At 39.9% G+C, this 26,206-nt stretch overlaps 1 protein-coding gene across 5 annotated transcripts in view; it reads right to left on the bottom strand.

Annotated features, from left to right (window-relative positions):
* Positions 1-26,206, bottom strand: part of LOC134218148 (serine/threonine-protein kinase N) — a 320,062-nt gene that overhangs the window by 89,873 nt on the left and 203,983 nt on the right. For 4 of the 5 annotated variants that reach the window (XM_062697031.1, XM_062697028.1, XM_062697029.1 and 1 more), the window contains one exon: positions 9,216-9,537. In XM_062697031.1, coding sequence (XP_062553015.1) covers positions 9,216-9,537 — 322 coding nt within the window. Of the gene's footprint in view, positions 1-9,215; positions 9,538-24,239; positions 24,652-26,206 lie in introns of those variants that run through there. The other variant, XM_062697030.1, reaches the window with a different exon arrangement.

Below are 26,206 nucleotides of genomic sequence, written 5' to 3'. Positions count from 1 at the left end.
AGGCACTTACTCTCAGCCGAGCTGCATTCGACGCAGAATCGTGTCCCATTGCTTCCTATTGAAAATTGGCCGGATCGGACTAAGGGGCTCAGATGTAATGGCCAAAATACTTTTTTTTTTCATATCAAAAGTGCGTAGAAATTACTCACTCGAAAGAAACGAGAAAGGCACCATCACCGCTAGGTGGATTAATCTGGGTTTGCGGAAAAAAGTGACTTGAGTGACTTGAGCTCGAAAAAAGAATTTTTTTAGTGATTTAATCGAAAAAAGTGACCCGCTACCAGGCCTGCTGTGGTGAGAACCATCCATAGTTTACACCGCGAAAAGCTGACGAATGCGATGGGCCGGGCACGTAGTCACAATGTCGAACAATAGCCCGCTGAAAATGGTGGATGAATAAATAAATATATAGACTAAGGAAGCTCATACGTAGGGGAACTGTTCCATTTTTCATCTCACTGAACATATATTAATCTCATCGCAAAACAAAGAAATACAGCGCCAATCTCGTCGCTTCTTTTTGCTCACACGCGTGCTCGCTGATGAAAAAATCACAAAAATAAGAAACAAAACAATATGCGCAACAATTATTTGTTTTCGTTTGTTATTTGTATGGGTATTCCAATAATGTCCGGATAAAAACTCATCACGTGAAAGAAATAAATGAAATCCAAAATCTGGAATAAAAACAAACAATAATGCTGTACAATGAACAGCTCGAAGTAGCTCGAAGTTATTCCCATCCCTCACCCTCTCTCGTCCGTTTGTTGACAAAAAAAGAACGAGCAGGGCAAGCTGCTCATTGGACAGCACTAATTTAAGAAGTTTGTGCCAGAGAACTGCGGACCAACCCATTACTTACTGATTAAAGCGGTTTTTATCGGCATATACATGCTGCATAAGCCTTTAGAAAACATCTCACTATAATGCATATAAAAATCGCTTCAACTATGCTGCTATATGTATATGAAATTGTTATCATTCGCATGCCGATTGCTGCCGATTTTCCGTCCTGTATTTAATGCATTTTATTTCTTTCCAAACGCATTACAACAACGCGATAATGTGTGCATCGATCGCCGCCGTTACATTGAATGGTTTGACTTCATCCATCACCAGCCGGACAGCGTGTTTTTGCCCATCGGGCAGATCCAAACCGTCAAGCCAAGGAAGGGTGTGTTATAAACCGCTATTATGGTTTGCGGCAAGGTCCTCGAACCGACGAGACGTCGACGCCAATATTGACCGCTATTCATCGGTATTTTGCATCAAACCAACATTTGTGTGGCCCACAAATTTACATGACACTGCTTCCACATTTGTTCGGTTTCATCGATTTTATATTTTACGATTGAGAGCCATTTGTTAAAAAGACTGGCGGCAAATGGTGTTGTCGTTTAACCAATTCCAGTTCGAAGAAAATCGTTTCTCGATGGACTAATGCAATCTTATTTCCTAATCTTGTTATGATTAGAACTAATAATATCATCAACATAACACGAGTGATGTCGTAAAACATTGGCAATGAAGGCAGAATTGTTGTAAAAAGTTGGTGTTCTCATGGTCTTTACAAACGTACGAACGAACAATGGCAAAGTCGTTGGATAATGTATTTTGCTTACAGCTTAATACTCTGCACTGCACTGTATAAAATATGGGTTGCATTTAATGAGATTGCTACGAATGAGATTCATTGTTTCAAATTTGAACGTTGTTTGGACATGTAATATCAATCTGAACGAGCTACTGTTATGTGTCACCTATTAAGTTTGATTGAATTATCGAATATAAAATTATTTAAAGCTTTAAGTGAAATGTCTTCACTTGTCTAAATCGAATTAGTAAATACTATCACATTTAGTTCTACCACTAGATTGTAACTTTACAGATGCGTATATTGATCTCAATAGTAAGTCAAGTACGAGACACTGAAGACGGCCTTACTGTTGAGGCAGAAATACGCAAATTTTCTAAGTGGTAGATTTAAATGAGATAGCTCGTCTGATGGCAAGTGATTGCTATAATAAAATGAATAATAATCCTTCCAGTTTTATTATCATGGCTCTACTAACTGAAATTTTATTTGCTTTCCACATCACATCCACATCCACTTACTTTCGCCCCATAGTGCAGTGATCGGGTGACGCAACCCGGTCTAGTAAAAATACTTTACCATCATTTTCATAATATACTTCAGCCTCCCTTTAATCTGCCCTTATCCTATTTGGCCCTACACAACTGGTCTGGTCTCTTTTTCTTAAGCTCGAATGAATTCCCAGGTCTCAGTATCTCAAAAATCCAAGATCTTATTCCACCACTGCAGGTCTGAAATATTTAAAGAGTTTATCGTGAACAACTTAACCAAAGGACTTCCTATACCTTCCTATACAGGTGAATTATAAGCCAATAAATTCTTCGTCCAGCGATTGTCGGCGGAAGGAGTATCAGCTGAGTACCGCCAGAAGCTCGACGAACGGATAAGTGCGGTGAGCACAACAGCACGAGAAGTGGTAGGCACTGCACATAGGCAACCCAGGACGGGTTGGTTCGATATGGAGTATCAGAGATATGGAGAGTGACAGACGAGAAGAACGTTACCAGAAGCCGGATGTTGGTATCAGGTACCTGATCGAATAGAGATCGGTACAAGGAAGCAAGAGCAGGTGAAAAACGAACCCACCGCAGGAAGAAAAAAGAGTACGAAGAACGAGTGATTAGCGAGGCGCAGGAAAAAATGGAGCAGAATGATATGCGGAGGTTTTATGAGACTTTCAATGGCGTGCGGAGAAAGACAGCGCCTTCTCCCATCATGGGCAACGACCAAGAAGAGAATTTGCTGGCAGATAAAACCGAAGTGTCTGCCAGGTGGAAGCAACTCTTCGAGACTTTGTTGAATAGTGGAAATGACGGTGCATCGGTGAACAGAAAAAATATTAGCAACGATGGACAAGCTGTGGAGTCACCTACAATAACTGAGGTTAGAAAAGCTATTGAAGAGCTGAAGAACAATAAGGCTGCGGGGAAGGACCAAACATGGCGGTGAGCAGCTTTATGAAGTTCTGCACCATATTATTAATTATTTAATCAGACTAAGGCCGAAGTGGCCTGTGCGGTATATAAGAGTCTTCCATTCGGCTCGGTCCATGGCTACACGTCGCCAACCACGCAGTCTACGGAGGGTCCGCAAGTCATCTTCCACCTGATCGATCCACCTTGCCCGCTGCGCACCTCGCCTTCTTGTGCCCGTCGGATCGTTGTCGAGAACCATTTTCACCGGGTTACTGTCCGACATTCTGGCTACGTGCCCGGCCCATCGCAGTTGTCCGATTTTCGCTGTGTGAACGATGGATGGTTCTCCCAACAGCTGATGCAATTCGTGGTTCATTCGCCTCCTCCACGTACCGTCCGCCATCTGCACCCCACCATAGATGGCACGCAGCACTTTCCTTTCGAAAACTCCAAGTGCGCGTTGGTCCTCCACGAGCATCGTCCAGGTCTCGTGTCCGTAGAGGACTACCGGTCTAATTAGCGTTTTGTAGATTGTCAGTTTGGTACGGCGGCGAACTCTATTCGATCGAAGCGTCTTGCGGAGTCCAAAGTATGCACGATTTCCAGCCACTATACGCCTCCGAATTTCTCTGCTGGTATCATTTTCGGCAGTCACCAGTGAGCCCAAGTACACAAATTCTTCTACCACCTCGATTTCGTCACCACCGATGCCAACTCGCGGTGGGTGGCTCACATTGTCTTCTCTTGAACCTCTGCCTATCATGTGCTTCGTCTTCGACGTGTTGATGACTAGTCCGATCCGCTTAGCTTCCCTCTTCAGTCTGATGTAGGCTTCCTCCATCTTCTCAAAGTTACGTGCCATAATATCTATGTCGTCGGCGAAACCAAATAGCTGGACGGACTTATTGAAAATTGTACCACTCGTGTTAATCCCTGCTCTTCGTATTACCCCTTCCAAAGCGATGTTGAATAGCAAACACGAAAGACCATCACCTTGCCGTAACCCTCTGCGGGTTTCGAAGGGACTCGAGAATGCCCCTGAAACTCGAACTACGCACATCACCCGATCCATCGTCGCTTTGATCAACCGTGTCAGTTTATCCGGAAAACCGTGTTCGTGCATTAGCTGCCATAGCTGGTCCCGATCGATTGTATCATATGCGGCTTTGAAGTCGATGAATAGATGATGTGTGGGCACGTTGTATTCGCGGCATTTCTGCAGTACTTGGCGAATGGCGAACACCTGGTCCGTGGTGGAGCGTTCGCCCATAAAACCCGCCTGGTACTGCCCCACGAACTCCCTTGCAGTTGGTGCTAGTCGACGGCATAAAATTTGGGAGAGTACCTTGTAGGCGGCGTTCAGCAATGTGATTGCGCGGAAGTTGCTACAATCCAGCTTATCGCCCTTTTTGTAGATGGGACACACGACACCTTCCATCCACTCCTGCACCTGAAGCTGCACCATATTATGTCGAAAATATGGGAAGACGAGGAATTGCCTGCTAGCTGGTTGGACGGCCTCATTTGCCCTCTCTTTAAGAAAGGGCACAGACTGAAGTGCGCCAATTACTAAGGAATAACTCTCCTTAATTCGGCGTACAGAATTATGTCCCATATTCTGTTCAACAGATTGAAACCGCTTGAAGGGTCCTTCGTCGGCGAATACCAAGCAGGTTTTCTTGAAGGCCGATCAACAACGGATCAAATGTTTACCCTGAGACAAATCCTTGATAAATTCCGGGAGTACAACTTGCAGACACATCATCTGTTTATTGATTTCAAGGCGCTGTACCATTCAGTGAAACGGAATGAATTATGGCAAATTATGCTTGAACATGGTTTTCCGACGAAACTGATAAGGCTGATTCGTATAACGTTGGACGGATCGAAACCAAGTGTAAGGGTTGCGGATGAAATATCGACGTCATTTGTTACCTTAGATGGATTAAAGCAGGGTGATGCACTCTCGAATCTACTGTTCAATATAGCGCTCAAGGGAGCGATTAGGAGACCTGGTGTGCAAAGAAGCGGTACCATTATCACAAACAGTGATGGGAAATGTCAAAAAAATGTCATGGGGTTGCTATTACTAATTTGTTAATAACTTTTCAAAAGTCTTTTACAACTCGGATTTTTATTAACATGTAATGCTTAAAGGATCCTACAACTTTGCCAAACAGGTAATTGTTCTAAATATACAGTGTGAGGCATGATAACGAATTTATTAAAATGTCACAGAATGTCATGAAATTAATGTCATTTGACACTAATTCGGCTCTCACGCCGCCAATTTCAGTTTTAGAGCAATGACCTATTAGAAAAAGTTTAAGTATCCTTTGAGTGCTTTATGTTTATATAAAACATACGATTGTAAATTACTTGTGAAAAAAGTTATTAACAAATTAGTCCCATGACATCGATATGACATTTCCCGTCACTGATCACAAAATCGCGTATGCTCCTGGGATTTGCGGATGATATTGATATTATCGGAATTGATCGCCGTGCCGTGGAAGAGACTTTTGTGCCTTTTAAGAGGGAGACAGCGAGGATTGGACTCACGAGCAATACCAGCAAAACGAAGTACATGGTCGCTGGCAATCAACGTGGGTTCATTAGTGGTGGTGGTAGCGAAATGGTGCTGGATGGTGAAAAATTTAAAGTGTTAGAAGAATTTGTGTATCTTGGAACATTAGTGACGTGCGATAATGATGTTACCCGCGAGGTTAAAAGGCGTATTGCAGCTGCAAATAGGGCTTATTACGGACTTCTTAACCAGCCTAAGTCCCGTAGTCTGCAAATGAAGACAAAAATCACGCTGTATACTACTCTGATTCTTCCAGTGGCTTTAAACGGCCATGAAACATGAACGTTAAATGAGGCTGATCGGAGAGCTTTCGGAGTGTTTGAGCGTAAGGTGCTGCGGAAAATACTCGGCGGTAAACAGGAGAACGGTATCTGACGGCGTCGCATGCGTCACGAGTTGTACCAGGTGTATAAAGGGCTGGATATTATTAAGCTTATACAACACGGCAGACTACGTTGGGACACGTTGTTCGTATGCCGGAAGAACGTCAAGCGAAGAGTAGAGAACCCGGAAGAAGCCGCAAATTAATCAAAAATCGTTTGAAACCTGTAAATTTCATTCCTCTCAGATTAATCGGTTTCCATGAAAAAAATCATCTTAAATTATTTATCAAAATTTGAAACTTTTGACGATTTTTATTAAAAAGTTCCATTAGAAACTCTTGAGGATACATTGCTCTTCGAGTTCCTCGAGGAAATTCCTCATTAATTTCTAGCAACTTGTTCAGGATAAAGATCTTTCAATTACAAATAATACTTAGCTTAGAAAACGATCAAAACTAAAATTTCAATAATTTTCGGTTCTTGTTTTTTAATGAATCCACACACGCAATGAGATGTCCGTCCAACATACGTTTGACCTTACAGGTTAGGAGGACTATTCATACTTTTTTTTAGCAATAATTATTATTTTGATCAGAAATGCAATGCGGAAATTGATTAAGAGTATAGAATTCAAATATAACTAACATAGTAATTAATAGTAATGAATCGTAACAGTAACAACTTTAAAAACCTTAGAATACTCACGATGCTTAAACAAATCCTGTACTTTTTATACCATAGCTTTCCAAAGCTGAGGTGTCGCGACCACTTTCCATAAGAACTACACAGGCTAGAGAAAAAGAGCCGTCGAATGTCTGCTTTTGGTGTTAAAACTGAAATGTCCCTTCCACAGGTTCCCTGGGCCAATCCTCAGGTCCAGAGAGCGGTCAGAGCCGTCAATGGTCCATTTTATATTCATACTTTGCTTCCTGATCAAAACCATGGAAAAGAGCCGTCGAATTACAGATTTTGGTTCTAAAACTAAAATGTCCCCTTCAACAGGTTCCCCAGGGCCAATCCGTAGGTCCAGGAAGGGGCCAGAACCGTCAATGGACCATTTTATATTCATACTTCGCTTCCTGATCGAAAATCATAAAAAAGAGCTGTCAAATGACTGGTTTTGGTGCTGAAACTAAAATTTCCCCTTCCACAGGTTCCCCAGGGCCAATCCTTAGGTCCAGGAAGCGGCCAGAACCGTCAATGGACCATTTTATACTCATACTTCGCTTCCTGATCGAAAACCATGAAAAAAGAGCCGTCGAATGACTGGTTTTGGTGCTGAAACTAAAATGTCCCCTTCCACAGGTTCCCCAGGGCCAATCCGTAGGTCCAGGAAGCGGCCAGAACCGTCAATGGACCATTTTATATTCATACTTCGCTTCCTGATCAAAAACCATGAAAAAAGAGCCGTCGAATGACTGGTTTTGGTGCTGAAACTAAAATGTCCCCTTCCACAGGTTCCCCGGGGCCAATCCGTAGATCCAGGAAGCGGTCAGAGCCGTCAATGGACCATTTTATATTCATACTTCGCTTCCTGATCGAAAACCATGAAAAAAGAGCCGTCGAATTACTGATTTTGGTGCTAAAACTTAAATGTCCCTATTCACAGGTTCCCCGGGGGCATCCCAGCGACTCCATGATCCGTTTATTCAATTGGTTTTCCATACTTGACACATTAGAAGCCTTCTGGAATAAAATTATAGTGGACGATCTATCAAAAAGCGTGATTCAAATGAAGTTGTGGCCTGACCCCTATGATAAGTATCGATCGGAACCGATTATAAATAAATGACCATATCTCACTTGATTCTGATCCGATTCCAAATCCCAATACCTAGCCCTAATATAGCAATTTATGAGTAGGTAGTGAAGTTTTCATACAAGATTTGGTAATTTGATTAATGTTTGGAAAGGCGCATTATAAAAATAAATCTGATCTAGCTTAGTACGATCGCCACGACAAACTCGTGAAAGGCGCAAAAAGTAAAATTTTAAATAGCAAGGAAAGAATAATTTTCACATTTCTGGTATTCTGAATTCATTTTTAATTCAGTAAACCCACTAAAAATTAGATTCAGCTGTTCTGGTGTTTTCTAAAATTATTTATAATCCGCATTTCCAATCACAAACGTAAACAAACCCAAAATCGGAATCTTTTGAAAAAAATTCACTTGATGTTTCAGTCTTTTTCATAGAGAATGTGTAATTCCAATACAAACAGTAGACATTCCGGAACACTTACTGTCAACAATACCTACAGGGTTTGTTCTGCTACTAAGTATAAAATCCATTGAGATTGCGTATTCCTACGTCACCTTTGCGTACAACCCGATTGGGCTGCATCTTTTAGTTTTCCCCATTAAATATTATATCACATGACAAAGACACAATTGTCGCTAGGTGGATTATTCTGTTTTTCACATTATGTTAAGTTCAACAACGACTTCCTCTAGAGAGAGAAAACTTTGGCAATTGTTGGCATAAAACCGTAACCTCTATCGTAACGCAACTTTCAATAAATCCACACAACAAAAGTTTACATATTGGTACCCCACAATATAACGACCTATAATCTATTCATGAGTCACGGTATTTCCCCCGTTACCACCCGATTTCATTCTCGTAGCCACTCATGCACGTAACAAGAAGCGTGTCGCATTGCTGTGAACTAACCATTTCAAATTATCAGTGCTAATTGTTTGTTTTCCTATTATTATTAACCATCAGTGCGCCATTTACATTACAACACACACCGAAACAAAAGCAAAATCGCTTTGAAAATTGCCGATAATTGGATTGGATTATCTTTTGCCGGCTGCATGGTTCCCGCCTGCAGCTATATGCACATAGGAGTAGACGGGGCAAAATGAAGTCTTTAGACGTTTTCTGGTGTTACTTTTTTTAAATTAGGTGAGTTCCAGACGATTTTGAAAGATCCCGAGGGTCTACTTCTCATAAATGGCACGGGAGGTGCATAATTGATGCATCTTCAATCATCAAACTTCAAGGTCATACTTTTAAATTATGCTTTTGTTTATAGAAACTTTACCAACCGGCACATGTTGAGCCATTTTCCCCTAACAGGAAAAAAAGTTCAACAGCACCTACCGCCGCGCCGTCACACTGACAAACTGGGTGAGACGTCGGTTCGTCGGCACAGATGCGATGTATAGTTACCAACTTTACAGACATTCCAAACAATCATTATCACTGCGGCGTACAAGAAGCGCTCAGCATTACGATGATGCGACTGCGATGGTGTAATACCGAACCTGCAGCGGCGAAACTAAACTCACCCTGTCCATTACTACTGCTGACGCTGTTGCCCTGCGTCAGTATGATCTGGCTTTCGAGCTCGTGCAGTTCGGACTTCAGTTCTGCCAGTTTGCTGTTGCTCTTCTTGACGATGGAGGCCACGTTCGAGAGCGATCGCCGATCCGTCGAAACTTCCCGCAGCTTCTCGGCACCTTCTTTGATTTTGAGCTCCTTGCGGATTTCGCGCCGGATGGCTTCTTTGATCTCTTCCAGTCGGTTGGGCAGCAAGCTTTCCGGGAGGTTGTCTGTGAGGCCATACTTGTGACTGAGCTCGTACAGGACCGGGTGTTTGATGTAGTCGCCCTGGAAATGCGAAGAAATAAATAAAAGGAGTTCTATTTAGAAATTAAATCATTCAAAAGCGGAGTCAATAAGAGATTATACTTTTATCGATAGTCTATATAAAGATAATATGAAATTCGAAGGGTTTACATTTATTTTGCAACAGTAATCATTTGTTGAAATTTATTGCAACTCATTTTACCCACAATCACATGTTTGTACCACATCCATCTACATTAAAATTGAGCTAAGATCAGCATTCAATTTTCTCTGTAATTATCAACTCATGCTGACGAGCTCGGTGGTCTAGTGGCTACCGCTTCTGCCTTATAAGCAGATGTATTTCTATCTTAGTTCTTTCCGTGTTTCACGTTCTACCAAAACGATTCCTACTGCTACCTTCCACACAATCCCAAATACCTCCCGTGGCACCTATGAGAGGTCGTAGAGTTCTCTGCATCTTTCTTAAGTAGGTGTCCAACAAACCATCCTTCCCCTTCCTCAGCATTCGCAAGGACGTGGCCAGGACAGATCTCGACTATTGGAGAGTGCATTGCTTACATCTAAGAGATATTGATTTGCCCCAAATCAATATCTGTGGTAACGGATGAAAATGATGCTACTCTCATACAATAGTCTTGGCTTGTACCACCTACGAATTTTGTGCGAAATGCTCAATGCTAATGCTAATGCTAATTATCAACTCATGCTTACGCTGAAGCATGATTTCTTCCAAAAACTTGGATTTGCACAAGTGACAAGTGTCATAAAATTCCTAACAAATTGGAATATTTTAGAGGTTTTTGTCATCGAATGCGTATAATAAGATGCTGTAGTTGCTCAAATGACCGAATAACATTAGATATTTGGTTATGAGGATGTGATCCAAGTAACGAATCATGTATTAATCCCGTGTTTATGTCATTGGAATAATTTCAACGCTATTCAAAACTAATTTATATTTATTCGTTTCAAATTCCACTATTGAGAATGATTTGATTACGTTTTAACATTTTTCTTCCCACGTCTCGTGCCCTATTTCATTGGAAATTGAAATTCCCATCACAAATTTCTATAGCAACACTTTATAGAGACATGACAACTACGGACGGCACGTACCGGCATTAGAAGCTTCTTCGAACTTTCCTCCCACTAGTAGTGGCTCTAGGCACCGTTCATTCGTTTCGTTCGTTCGTTGATGACGCGACGTGCGCTACTGCATCACTTCGAACATTGAACCTCTCTATCCGAAGAAGTAGTTGATATGATGATCTGCCAACAAACAGCGTGCGAAGTGTGCGCTGCCACCAGAAGGAGAAGGTGTATGGTAATTTCATGCAAATTGTATTTACCATCCAAGACGTCTGCTCCACAGAAGAGCGTGCTTCCCCAACACATTCCAGAAGTGGCTGGTGAAGCATCGGGGTACTGCCTCTGCACTTCCCACTTTGGAGCACACCAGAAGAGTTCGGTTGAAACTCTTTCAGAGTTTCAATCTCTCTAGCTGAGGTACTTTCAAGTGCGATTTAAAATTCAATTTCACTGTTGCTCGACACGGACGAGGTGAAGACGCCTAACGGTAATCAGCTAAATCTTGGCTTGATCCACCTAGTTTCGATTTATTATACGATTTTAAGTTCTCAAAGAGTACCCAGCTCTGCTGAGTTATGTCAGTTTATAGTCCAATTTACATCTGATTTGTAAGTCAATTTGTAGGCCTTTGGACGGCTTAATTTAATTTTGAAACCCAAACCAAATGCGCTTTTGGTGTTCATGGGGTAACCCCTTTTTATGCGGAACAGTTGACATTTTCCCAGCGCTTGAATTGGCCTGATTCCGTCGGACCCAGTGCTGTGTGATATATGCGACAGAAGCCTCAAGGGACAAAAATTCGGTCATTACCCCCGAAATTATCGTTTTCTCTTTTACATGTTGCCGCTCTAAAATCAACCCGGCGATTTTCCGCCAGCCGGTGTATGACTGATGGGTGCCGTATAATTTGCATTGGATTCCGATCCGAAGGCTTCCCTTCAAATTCGAAATCGTCTGTCCCGGCGGAGTTCGGTGGTGATGGTGGTGGTGCGCGACAGGTGACCGACTTTCGTCGTCAGCCACTTTTATTCGGCAATAAAATTATCATTCATCGTACATTGCGCCACTCATGGGGGGCTGCTAATTTTAGCGCACGCAAATGCTTGTTTTCCCCTTCAATTTGGCGTACAGTTCAAGTTCAAATGACTCGCCCCTTTCGGACCAGGACGGATACGGATGCTAGACCAGGGGTTTCCAATCGTATCGTATCGAGGATCCTTAAGTTAGATCTTGATATGCTGAATAATAAAAAAAGTGTGATGTCCCCATCATATATGGTCAGGGTTCAGCGAAACCGCACTAAGCGCATTTTTGACTGACTTATGATAAAGCTATGTCCATTTAGAATCCGGAATAATAAAATCATCTGTATCTCGGTAACGGATTGACGTAGGTTAATACATCAAAACAAGGGTAATTCACTGTACTTTAAGGAAAAATTATTGATACAAATAATTTCTTCTTGTTTCTAGTGAAAATTCGCACCTTCTTCTTTATTCCTCTCATCAAAAGTTGCACACCTCCGGAGTCAACTTCCTTGGCACATTTGTTCCACATTTTGGTCATCTGAGTCGCGTCTCGAGCTGTTTTTCCACTTTTTCCACTTTTCTTAAGCTTCCGCTGCATTACTGCCCAAAATATCTCGATGGGCCGGAGCTGTGGGGAGTTGCGTGGATTTATGTTTTTATCGATGAAATCTTCGTTATTATCGCGGTACCACTGGATGACTTCCCGGCTGTAGTGGCAACTCGCAAAATCAGGCCAAAACTTCACGGGACCTGTATGAGCTTTATGGAAGGTCGACCGCGGTTTTTGAGACATTCCTCCTTGTACAACTTCGAGTCCATCGTCTTATTCGCCACAAACACTTAGGTCTTTGCCCCACAGTTGCATATCCCTTGCCAAAATCATCAGTTTTTTTGCAAGTTTGTCCAAAAATCAAACTTAAACCTCGCAGGAACTACTCCTCGTGCCATCACCGTGTAAAATTTTTGGCTAGGAAGCTGTCCGAAATCCATTTTGACGTAGGTTCCATCGACGATGAGCAGGATTATCAACGTGGGTGTGCAGACTTTTTTCTTTCCTTTCGGCTTCCATCTGGAATAATTTTTGACACGCTGCCCGAAACTTCGTGAAATTTATACCACAGCAAGTTAGGCGCCTAGGTAGACAAACCGCTGTAAAAAAATTCTTGCGGCGGTCACTTTCCGTGCCGCTGCAATACAATAAATGATTCCGGATTCTAAATGGACATGGCTTTATTTGGTTCGTATAATGGAAAACCGAAAGTAATTTATATCAATTTATTCGTACATTTGTTATTCGACTGAGGATATAGGGTAGAAGGATATACGATACGATTTGGGTTCATTTGGATCCACCACACAAAGACGTATGTAAGAAAACGGCAAATTTTTCATTGGTGCTTGGTGCGATTTGGCTGAACCTCGACCATATGAGAGTCTGATTAGTTCCTTAGGTCACCGTCACACCATTATGAACACTTTAAAAAATCCCCAGGACTTCTACAACAACTCAAACAGTCCTCAAGTTCAGATCATGATACTCTAAACAATCAATAAAACCACCCACTATTATTATAAGTGGAAAAGCTTCAAGGGACATCAATCATTACACCATTAGAGACGCATTAAAGTATTCACAGAACATCTATGAGTTTAACATGTCATGTTTATAATAGATAAATGACATCCCATGGCACAGTTTCGATGTATACATCAATTTTCATAACGCCTCCTTCAAATTGCAGAGGCTATATTCAATATACATTGTTGAATCAGCAGCTATACGCACTGGAGTATATTGTAACACTTCCTACCGAGCACTTCTTTATCTTTATCAGACAGTCTTAGTTCTCTGGAGGCTATTCGGTCGGTGAAGCCGGTTAGGCACTAAGCGTATCCTCTAAGGAGACTACGGAAAGCATTGAATACTTTATTAGAACTCTCCTACACCATCACCATGGCATGTGTTCTTTCTCATTGCTCCGGGCCTTTGACGAAAGTTCATCAAGAGACATTGATTCAGTTGGCAGCGGAAATGGAAAAATTGAGATATGGGTAGATGGCTGCATTCTATTCTCCTGCAGGTATAGTTCAAAGGTTTGAGGTTTGTTTCTTTTTAGAGTATATGAACCTTCTCTGTCTGTACTTGAATAGTACAGAATAGTGTACTGAGGAGGAGGACGGAAGTGCATCATAGCTTAGTAGAGAAACCACCTGTTTAACTTTGAATGAACAAAATAATTTTTATTTTAGAAAAAAAACCCTTATTTTATTATTGTGTTTTTGTGATCCCTAATATTGAGTCAACTGTGATAACGTCGGTTACCCAAACTAACTCTAGCTGTAAGAAAGAATTACAAAAACTGTAAATTGAGTATACGGCTCCGTAACGCCAAATGTTAAATGAGCCTACCAAATAAAAAATGAATCATTTTTATGCCAACTTAAAAGCATAGTTAAATAAAAGTTCGTTAATTGCCTATATTCCGGGTATTGAACACCCGGATAGAAAATTAATTACTATGTTTAAGGTGAAGGTAGGTTGAGTACCAAAACAAAGCTTTGAAAGTATTGGTACAATAAAAACTGTCATGTACTGTAGTAGTATTGGTATCGTATTTATAAAAAACATAAAATATTAGTAGGGTGGTTCAAAAAACGACCCAGCTCCAACACGCTCACTCGATTCCGTCCCATGGTCCGAGTGTCCTCCAAAAATCGAATTGAACAAAAACTGGTTGAGCACAAGCCGGTTCAAGTTTGTATGAAAACTAGTATGGGAAACAAAACCTTTCATTACACTGGCTACAGCGCCTCCCCTCCAAACGCTGGCGAAAAGAGAACTCACATAGCTGAAAGCAACATTCTAAAGACTTCACTGAACGAAAATCGCACCGCAGGAAAGATCCATTGATTACGTAACGCAAAAAATAGCATTTTATACCCCGCTCTCCCCCATGTCACACTTTTTGTATGAAGTATCTGCCCCTGGTGCAATAGATATCACAGACAAATTTTGGCTATTTTGGCACACGTTTCTGATGTCACACTGATGCCTTCTGAGCCTAATTATCATGCTAAAGACACACAACCTCGATTGAAATCGACTTCTAACTATTGGAAGGACCATTCAATATGCATTGTCTACAGAGTTAAAGCTCTTGAATATGTCATCCATTCATATGGTCTCCCCCCCGCCAGCGCCCAATGACGGAGCGCCACAATCAAAATAATGTAAAATTCAACCTTGCCATATCAACTGCCATACAAACCTGACACGACATGTGGTTTCATTAAAAACGGGACAACTCAAAATTTGAGTAATATATACTACTTCAATAAAATAATGATTTCGCGAAAGTTAAGCTTGGCTTTCCATCAATTTTTAATACGACAGATGCGAATCAAGTTTATCTATCTATCTAAGTGCATTTTACGACAAACAGACTCCTAGTTTAAGTGCAATCATCATTTTATTGAAGTAGTATCTTTTACTCAAATTTTGAGTTGTCCCGTTTTTAATGAAAATGAGTCGGATTCGACTCAATTTTGAGTAGTTCATTTTTAGCGTGTACATTCGCTCCGCGATCAGTTTTTAATCGTTTTTTCGGGCGATTACAGTTCATATTAAGTTTTCGGTTCAAACAAGTGACTGATTTCGAAAAGTGATGTTTAATTTGCATTCCATGAACATTTTGGGCTGCTCATGTGCGGAGAAGTGAGTAAAAACTTGATTTTTTCAGTGCCCTTTGAGAAGAAGTGAAGTGCAGTGATGAGCCCACCAAATCGCGAACGGCTAATAAATCGGCACGAATCTGCTGATTTATGATATTATTGGAGCTGAAATACACAGGACTCTTTGGATAAACATGTTCATTATCACTGTGAACAGGTTAATAATTTGAATATTAAACTTTTGTTCGATGCTGTTCGATGCATCTGAATGTTGGTGGGAGAGGAGTGCGGGAGGTGTGGGGTTGACCCGTGGAAGGTCCGGTGCCATATTGACTGCCATCGTGGTACTCTTCCAACTATGTCCTTGAAAACTCGATTCGTACAATTGCACAATATATGATAAATTTAGTTCGAAGACCACGTAAAACGCTTTGTTGACTGTACAGACCTTCAAGATCTGAACAATTTTTGAGTACTGTTGATGTGACATGTTTCCAATAGCGACATGCTGTTGCAAGGAGCTGTTCCAATTAAAAAGCAAAGCCGATGCCCCATACTCCTTAGATCGCATTATTGACCGCACAAAACTTCAAAATCTGAGTTCAAGAATACTTGGAGTACCGTAGGAGTCCTGGGAATACTGTGACATGTTCGTAACAAAGAAGTGATGTACCATGGAATTATTCCAACTCTTAAATATGGCCAAGACACCGTTTAACGTTTTGTTGATAATACGTTCAGGATTAGAGCTCTAGTATTAACTGAACGTTGAGGCTCTGTGACAATTGAAACTTGTATATAATCATGTTACATGTATGTACAAAGGAGCTGATCCAACTCCAGATTACCGCAGATACCTTACCAAATGCTTTGTTTGTTTATATACAACATAATGATCATATCAAGGAAGGTTTGGATTTTTTTTAAATTTGGTTATTTATCAGTGAACAGAATCTCCGGTAGTTTAAACATTCCTCGATACACTTCTGACACCAGCATTTTTCTATCAATCACACAAACTCTCCTCTCACTATGCAATACATCGTCATTACCCCCCATCTAGAATAACGAAATTCATAGATGGTCCCTTACTCAAAGATGTATCCGATCATTTAATCAGAGTATGACTCATTTGCCAACAACAAATTACAGTTACGGGAGCTGAACTTTGAAATGCGTTGAATAATGGACGTTTGGTGCGATGTTTTTTTCTGGTGTTTAGGGTCGTTTGGTCGAATGCCATTTAGTCAGATGCTGTTTGGCCGTAAGTGTCATTTGGCCTAACGAGATTTGGCCAAATGATAGAGATTTGTTTCCTTATTAAGTGTGTTTATTAAGTAGTCGTTTTTTATTCAGATATTTTCTCAAGCTTAATGTAAGGCCTCTTTAGATTAAGGTACCGCTATTTATACCCTTTGAGAAATGGCTTATACCAACTCTCAAAGGCGCGCCCCTTAATCAGCTTCGGCTTCAACAATAAATGGGATAATACTGATTTTGACCATGCATCGGTACTGAATTTCAAACATATTTTCGCTTCTTCTTATGAGTTCCGAATTCGTTTTTGTACAGAGATCTGATTTCATTGCGTTTTGGCATTTCTGAATCTCACCTTTACACAGAGTATCCGCTTCTTTCCTATTTAATCAGCGCTCTGGAGCTTGAAGATTCAAGTCGTCGGCTTCGAAACCAGCCTAAAATTGAGTTACGTTTTTCTAATTTATTCCATTGACTCCATCCAAAGAGAGATGGGTCATCTAAAGGCAAATTATAGTCGTTCCATACTCTTCCGACCATCACTCATAAGTATTAACAAGAATAGTAAGAACTAGAGCACAATGTGGTTAATCTTACTCCGTAATGCACCACGAAAAAGTGTCTATCCAGCATTAACTACCTGACTAATTGTTTCACCCCCCAGACCATTCATTCCCTCGGCACGGGTCGCCTGACACCTTGGGATTCAGGGTTGGGGACGTCATATTGCCAGCTTCAGTGTTGTACCGAGCCTGGCGGTATGACCGGATTTACACCGTTACGCACTACTTCAGAGTATCCATATCCCAGCGTAACGGGAAATATTAGATATGATAGGTGAAGGCACAAAACAGATAGACATCATAGAACAAACAGCAAAAATCAAAGTGAACTCTTTGTGTATCAACAATTGACGAGCGGCCCTCCCGTATATCCAAGGCGATAGAGAGAAACAGAAAAGCATGCGCTGCTGCTCTGTCTTATGCTAGGTTCGCTAGCGTTTCAAAATCAGGGAAGGACCACATTCTACGGCAAAAATGCTTATATGTTATGTGGTGAAGGTAAAAAGTGAGAAGTGAAAGGTTATAAGTAAGATGTGAGAAGTGTTGAATAAGAAGTGAGATTCATTTTTAATTAAAAACTAAAAAGCGCGAAGCGAGACTTAAGAATTGAGATGTGAGATAGAACGAAGGAGCAAGAATAAAAAGAGAAGGAAGAAAGATAAAGGAAGCAGTAAGAAACAATGAAGTGTAAAGTAGTAAGTAGGAAGAAGAAAGGATGATGAAAAAATGAAAAAAGAGGGAAACAGAAAGGAAGAATGTAAAATGAAGATAACGAAAAAGAAAGAAGGAGGGAATAAGCCTGAAGATGGAAGAAGGATGTCGAAAACAATAAGAAGATAGTTTTTCTTTAAGGAGAAAGAAGTAGGAAGATGGAGGAGGTAAAAAGGAGGAAGGTAGAAGGACGAATGAACAACGAAAATAGCAGAAAAAAGAAGGAGAAGGGAGAAGGAGGAAAAAGAACAGACTGGATATGGAAGAAAGAAGACGAAAAATGGAGAAGTAAAAACGAAGATGGAAGAAAGAAGTAGGAAGAAGGAAGAATTGGAAGATAAAGGAAAGACGATGAAAGAAATAAGAAATAAATATAAAAATAAAGAAGAAAATAGAAAGAAGAAATAATGAAGAAAGAGAAAGTGGAAAGAAATAAAAAAATAGGGAACAAACAATAAAGTAATAGGAAAAATAAGGAGAAAAGAAGGTAGAAGAAAAAGGAGGGATAAAGAATTAATTTCTCACTTTTCAAATCTCATTTCACACTTCTCACTTTTCATTTCTTATTTAGCTTCGATTACTCATACCGCACACCTAGTTCCTCACTTCTCAGTTCTCATTTTTCACTTCCATTTGTGCCTTTCTCGTATATACTAAGTATACGTAAAGGTGCTCCAGAACAGAACTTTTGATAGAAGGCTCGGAGAACCATAGTGTACTATACCAATCGACTCAGCTCGACGAATTGAGGTGATGTCTGTATGTATGTATGTGTGTATGTGTACAAAAAATGTGAGACACACTTTTTGGCACTTTCTTCTTCTTGTTGGCATTACATCCCCACACTGGGACAGAGCCGCCCCGCAGCTTAGTGTTCATTAAGCACTTCCACAGTTATTAACTGCGAGGTTTCTAAGCCAGGTTACCATTTTTGCATTCGTATATCATGAGGCTAACACGATGATACTTTTATGCCCAGGGAAGTCGAGACAATTTCCAATCCGAAAATTGCCTAGACCGGCACCGGGAATCGAACCCAGCCACCCTCAGCATGGTCTTGCTTTGTAGCCGCGCGTCTTACCGCATGGCTAAGGAGGGCACTTTGCATTATCCGATTTACTCGCAACAAGTTGCATTCGACGCGGAATCCTTCCTTATTTTTTGCTATTGAAAATTGGCCCAATCTGCCATTGCGTTCCGGAGTTATTAAAAAAAATATTGATTTTTCCCACATTTTTTCCAAGGGTCACCTCCCCCCCCCCTTGGAAAAATAAATTTCAAATCCGAATTTTTTTTTTTCAAAATCTGCGGCAATGTATTTAAATAAACGCAAATAAATGTGAATTGATGGAACTAACTGAATCTATCTTCCTTTCTCCCTGTTACTCTTATGTGTTTTCTTGTTTTATGATATGTACACGAAAAAAGCGCCATCACCGCTAGGTGGATTATTCTGTTTTTTATTCTCTTTGCTATTTTTTTATTGTCCATTAGTTTTATCCGCCATCCATCAGTTATCCGCCTGTTAACCCGTTCGGCCAAATGGCCTAACTAGTAACTAGTAACGGAAACTAATGGCAAGCCAGCGTCGAGCTCAATTCACCCCCTAATAAAAAAACCCCGGAAATAATTAACACACCATCGCTGTTTTTCATACAAAATGGTCTTCTTTGAGGATCAAAATAGCAGGATGTCCATTTAAAACCGATTTTTAGATCTCCGTTTTTTTCCCGACTAGAGACATTTACTCTAAAATTATCATATTAGTGGATTTTTTTCATGTGTGTTGCTTTGAAGGGGGAACTAGGAGGTTCTAAGACCAGGCCGTTATTAATAAATCACATTGAAAAAAAAAAACGTTCACAACTAGGCTTAGCTTTTTCCTCTCAGTTCAAACCATGTCTCCCTGTATCGAATATTCTTCTATCAAATACCTTAGATTTTTGGAAAGCAATTGATCATTTTTCTGGGAATCGCTTTAAAAAAATATTTATAATGATCTCTAACTCTCTAATACTTGAACTTAATGTTTTCGATCAAACCAACTTTTTTGAAAATTTTAATTCATCGCGAATTCGAATTGAATTATCTTTACTTACGAGATTTTCGGCCCTAGGCCGGTTCATCTCGTGCGAATTTCATATTTATGATTTTAGGAATTTTGTTTTTCAAGGTTTTCATCCAATGTAACAGTTTTTTGAATCTATTAATCATCGTTGATTATTCATCATACATTAAAAAGTTTAAAAATTTTCATTTACTGGTGAAATATTGGATTTTTGAAAGTTTTAGAACTTATGTTTTCTTTTTCGTAGCGATAATGGAATATTTTAGAGTGAATCTTTCACCGCCATAATCTATTACATCAGGCCAGTTGTGGAAAAATACTCAAATATTTTAAAAAAAATCAATTTAATCTGTTAAGTATTACAAACGAAAAAAAAACAAGAATTTTGATTTTTTTAACCACTCCTATACTGCCGCGAATGTCAATTTTAGACGATTTTGATATTTTTCCAGAAATAAGCCTCTTTTTTTTTTTCAGAAATGACCTCTTTTTAGAAAAAGAAATTTGAAAATCAAAACCCACTTGTGTTGTCCCATCTTGCTATTTATTCGCATAACAGTCACATTCCAAATTTTGATACGCTTTTGCAAAGAAAAGAAATATAATTATGGTCCATTTAATAGTTCCATAGCATACAGAATATTATGCCAAATTTTCAGAAGAATTGCAAGTTTAATCAATTTGTTAGATTTTTTTGTATTTCTCCATGTAAAACAAGTTTGAAACATTCAACGGCATATTACTAAAGTTGAAGAAAACTGTCATGGGACGCTTATGCGAATAGGGGCAGTATACATGAATTGAAGTTTATATTGTTGATTGAAATTAAAAAACTTTTCAAAATTCCGATAATCACGTTAATAAAAGAACCCCGTTCAATGGCGGGCTTGAACATTAGAGGTGTTATGAAATTTTTGTTCAAACAACCTTTAAACATTAGTTTAATTTTTCTCAGAAAAATATAAAAATCCTATTACAAACCTATTTTAATTTTATCAATTTCCTCTTAGATTTTTTCCTAATCTTGCATCAGAAATTTTTAAACAAAATTATTTGGAAAAAAATATTTTAAGCTCTTTTTAGCGGAATGTATTCAACCGTGTAAGACGAGTTTAGTACTTTCCAAGTCGAGTCAAGTACAAGACACTGAAGACGACCTCACAGTTGAGGTCGAAATACGTATCTGCAAAGATAACAAACTTAGTTGAATTAAATGGAAAGTACTGAACTCGTCTTAGACGGTTAAAATTATTTGAAATTTTTTTGTTTCGCCACAGTAGAAGTCTTTTCCAGTCATGTACCGCGTCAACCTGTCAACCGTCATTCATTCATTTATTTAGTTTACATCTAAACAGATAACACTGAATCAACAATTTGACGCCACAATACACGGATCGAGGCCGCATCTCTCCATCCTCGAATGCTCCCCACGCTCGCCAAGTCGTTTTGCACCTGGTCTGCCCACCTCGCTCGCTGCGCTCCACGCCATCTCGTACCTGCCGGATCGGAAGCGAACACCATCTTTGCAGGATTGCTGTCCGGCATTCTTGCAACATGCTCTGGACATCGTACCCTTCCGGCTTTAGCTACCTTCTGGGTACTGGGTTCGCCGTAGAGTTGGGCGAGCTCGAGGTTCATTCTTCGCTGCCACAAACCGCCTTCTTGCACACCGCCAAAGATGGTCCTAAGCACCCGTCTCTCGAATACTCCGAGTGCTTGCAAGTCCTCCTCGAGTCTGTCAACCGGTTTAATTGATAGCTGGCAATAGCTCAAGATATAGACCTTTCAATAAGTGGTGTACTTCATTCGTGGATGGGGCGTTCAAGAATTTTCTAAATTCCTAAAGATCCTATACTTTTGAAAAATGTTTGGAATTCTTTATGGTTTCAGTCATCCTAATGTATCATTATATTTGAAAGTTGAAAAAAGCGATTTTAAGTGAACCATTTTATTGCCAAGCATATAATTTTATAATAATAGGTACTTGAGACATTAAAAAGATCCTAACTATGGTGATGAATATTTGTGATTGAGATTTCCCATCTTATTACCGTTTTTTTCGCTTTTCCCGACTGGATGGACACTCTGGATTCGATTAAGTACATATTTGGCCTCCCAGTCTAGAGATTGAGGTTTGATCCTCACACAAGACCGTTTTGTATGAAAAAACAGCGATGATATTATAATTATTTCCGAAGATGTACTCCGGTTTGAGGGATTATACAAACAATACAAAAGCGCTTGTATGTAGAAGTTTTAAGTAAATGTAATTTTATTTAATAGATGTTTTCATAATTGTTAAAGCTATATGCGAATGAAGGATTGGTTCTGTCAAGTTTTCATAAAACGCTTCAGCAGAACTGAATAAAAGCTTAAGCTTGATTACCCGCCCGTATTTGTTACTCCATTATGACCAGATCAGCTGTAGTTCCACAAACAGATGGGACTAAAAAGCAACCATCTTCAATGTACAAGTACTACAAGTACTTGTTAATCTCATTTGTTAGGTCACACTGGCGCCTGCCTCGTCAGAATGCAATTCAATGAAGGGAAGTGTGGAGGGGAAGGGGGTATGATGATGCAATTCACTCGCCCACTGCAAGCCGTATATTCCTCTGCACAGGTCACGAGTTCATGCGGAATTTATTGGAGTTTTCGGGTAAGGTTCGGGGGGCAGAGGTTCGTCTTGATTTACGAGTGTCCAGTGTAGGGAAGCTAGCGATATATTTTTTTTAATGGAAACGAGCTCTTTGTTTATTTCCAATTCTTGCAATTACTGCTAGAATAAGTCAGAAATAGCATACATAGAAAAATAAAAATTAGAAGAACAGTACGAGCTCTGGATTGAACTCACTATCTCCTGCGCATGAAGGAGAAACGGTAGACATATGACTACCAAGCCCGTCAGTTTCAGCCCAACTGAATAAAAAAGGAAAAACAACACAAATTCGTTCATTTAGTACGAGTTTCAGACATAGAAATTAATTTCCACTCCGGGTGGCTTAATAATATCCGGCATATAGGCAATTAACTTTGAATGTACCAACACAACTTCAGCTTATTATATCACCTCATAGTGATAGGAGATAAGCAAAACATGATCTATGATAATAAATCGCAAACACTTCCTCTGATGTCTGTCATCTTCCTAAAAATAAGAATTCAAATAGTTAAAATGGAATGAATAGTATTTTGGCCTCTAATACTCAAATTGTATTGTATTTCAATGTATTTCAAAGATGTGAGAAAGTCGAATAGGAAGGTAGGAAAAAGTGTAGGAAAAAAATCTTCATAAATAAACTGCGTAGAATAAAAACAGGATTCGGTTTTACGCGGAAACTGCTTTAAATTTAATAATTTTTAGTTTTTTTTTCCGAAAACGCTTGAAATCAAGAAAAGGTCTCCACTCAATATTATCTGTAAAGATACAAAGTGGTGGAATTATACGGAATAGTACTAACTCGTCTTAAAACAAGTGATTTGACAGATTATCAAATTTGTCTTGAGAACAGCAGTGTTTCATTGAAAAAAGTTGGAAATAATATTTGAAAGAATGTCTGGTACTGAAATTTATTGCATTGCCAGAAGTACAGAATTTAACATTTGAATAACAATTAGTGATTCCGAGCAATGTCGGTAAAATTCATCAAGTTCATTATAACGTAACTTACCATCAATGCCCATATGTCGAATGTTTATTCCAGCGAGCGAAAAAACTATGTGAGCAATTTTCAAAGTTGAACAAACAGTCTCGCATTTCTAAGTCCGCTAAACGCTCTTGTAAGTTGCAACAACATCGAATATAAGCAAGCCAACATCAGTTGTATGTACAAGATAAGCACACTCGATATAAACCCAATTCACAGCAGGTACCGAAGATACTTGGGTGCGAAAAAAAAATCAACTTTGGCTGAGCTAACAATGAATCAAGAAAGATCGTAAACAAAAACAGAAACTGCTCAAACTACAACAGAAAAACCGGGCAGATCGCTACGCACGATTCCGTTAGACGGCATCGGTATTACAGTGCGGTCCCGTTTTCCTGACAACACCCATTCAACACCGGCAAATTTAACAACATTTCTATGAATAATTTACATTAAAAAAATAATACTAATGAAAAAACGTTTGGAATATGCTGATTTATGCAAATATTGTTCTATAATTGGTTAGCTGATTTTGTGGATTAAACTTATTTACGATTTATTCAACCATCACAGGTCTTTTCAATCACAATTCAAATGATCAATTAAAGTTTGTGCCAACATCGAGAAAGTGCTGTACTCCGCTCCGACTACGAGAGCGATAGGAAACCCAACAAATAAAATATACCTTATCCGTAGCGGCCGCAGCGCTGATACAGGTGCTAAAAACACGGCTTCGCCTCTTACGTTGCCGGTACTCGGCGACCTGAAGATCCATTCTGCTGCTGCTGCGCTCTAGTGGTTTCCTCTCTCACCGGCTATTGTAGCTCTAATTACCAACTGTACCGAGGATCTTCACTTTTGTTTCACTTACTTCGTTCAGGTGTTTTCCCCCTTGTTCACCTTACGCACTTACTTACTGACTCACTTCGCAAACAAACCGAACCGGATGAAGATTCGATACCTCTTCATCAGTTATGCACACTGCCGCGCGCAGCCCCGACACGACCTGGGAGGTGAGGCTGCACGACTGCGCTACAAGTAGCAATTATTATGCTTCCACGCTTAAACCACCACTAGCGACGATGCGGCTGCTCTGCTGCTGCTACTGCGCTGCTTCATCATCATCGGTACCGCCGCCGGTAGCAGCCGATATTAGCTCGGAGCATTTTCTCTCGACGGTCGATGACGATGAGCTGCCTGCCACACGACCAACTAGCAGCAGGCTAAAGGATTCGTGCGTTTATTTTGTACACAAGTCTTGTTTCCCGCTGATATTTTCCTGCTACTGTTCTTCTTCCGGCGCTGCGTGTCACTGAGCGGTTTTTTCTTATTTATTCGGAATGATAGGAGCGCTGGATAGCGAGATAATTTTATTCGTTAATTGGTCACGCGATGGAGAACGTTAGAACGTCGACAATCGAGTGGAAGTGGGTCAATAGGGTGCTGATTAGTCCGATTGTTGAGTCTACGTTGAGAACATTAGTAGTTTCGATAAGTGCGATGTTAATTTTAACATTGAATAGTCAAACGCCAAGCAATGCGAAATTCGAAAGTTTTAGTCATGCAAAATATATTGTATTGAACGAAATGGTTTGAAAGTTGTTGTCGTAAAGTTGTCGTTCGAATGTTCAAGGTTAAAATCCCATTTGAAAAATAAATTCGGGAATGATGAATGCTGAAGATCAAATGATGGATATTTTATTTCTTAAAGTACCTAACTTTTTATTTATCTCGGAAATGTCTCACGACTTTTACTTTATTGCACCATTAATGAGCATTTTTTTACAAGAAACCATTAAACAGGTTGAATGGAAGGTATATCAGTGCGAAAGAATTGTCGATTGGATTCGCATTATGTGTTTCATACAGTGTAATCAGCGGCTCATGTTTTGCGTTTAGTTTCATTGATTTGGACAATTTATATTCGCGTCTATTTGCTTAACTTATTATTATTTACAAGAGAAATTGGATCAAATAATTTATTCATGCATAATTTGAGCTTGCACGAATATGATTTCAGAAAGACGCAATTCGCTCAGTTTTGATTTTAGGAAACCACAAAAAAAAGTATTGGAAATTCAAAAATGTGTAAAAAACTTATTGTTGAATACCGAAGAAAACAAATTAAAACTTCATATAAGAAATGTTGAGTTTCATAACATTTCACTTTTTGTTTCGGGATGAAACGACCACTAATTGAACTTTTGTAGTATACTCGTGTCCTTTGTTTAGTGAAATGAAGCAGTCGTTTTTTATTCCGGTATTTCTCTAACTTGATGCTTCAGCTTGACAAGTATTGCGAATCTCATCATTATATATATATATATATATATTTTTTTAGGGGTGTCCCGTAGCGTAGTTGGCTACACGTTCGCCTTATAAGCGAATGGTCATGGGTTCGATTCCCAGCCCCTCCACCAAACCCTCGTCAGTCGCCGGATCCGCAGCCCATACGGTGGCGTTTGGGGTACGCGTTTCACCGTCACGGCTGCCTGATGACGACTGACAACTTGTTCTTCTCGGAGGCATTCCTCCAACGTTACCCGGATTAAATGGCAAGCGAACAAAGCAACGATCATTGGATACACGGCATGGACAAACGGACACAATGGACTCACGACAAAGATGAACTGGCAACGACAACAATAACGA

This window comes from Armigeres subalbatus, chromosome 2, assembly GCF_024139115.2.
Source record: "Armigeres subalbatus isolate Guangzhou_Male chromosome 2, GZ_Asu_2, whole genome shotgun sequence".
NCBI classification, from domain to species: domain Eukaryota; kingdom Metazoa; phylum Arthropoda; class Insecta; order Diptera; family Culicidae; genus Armigeres; species Armigeres subalbatus.
Note: the sequence above shows the minus strand (reverse complement) of the source record. Positions and strands in the feature narration are given on the sequence as shown.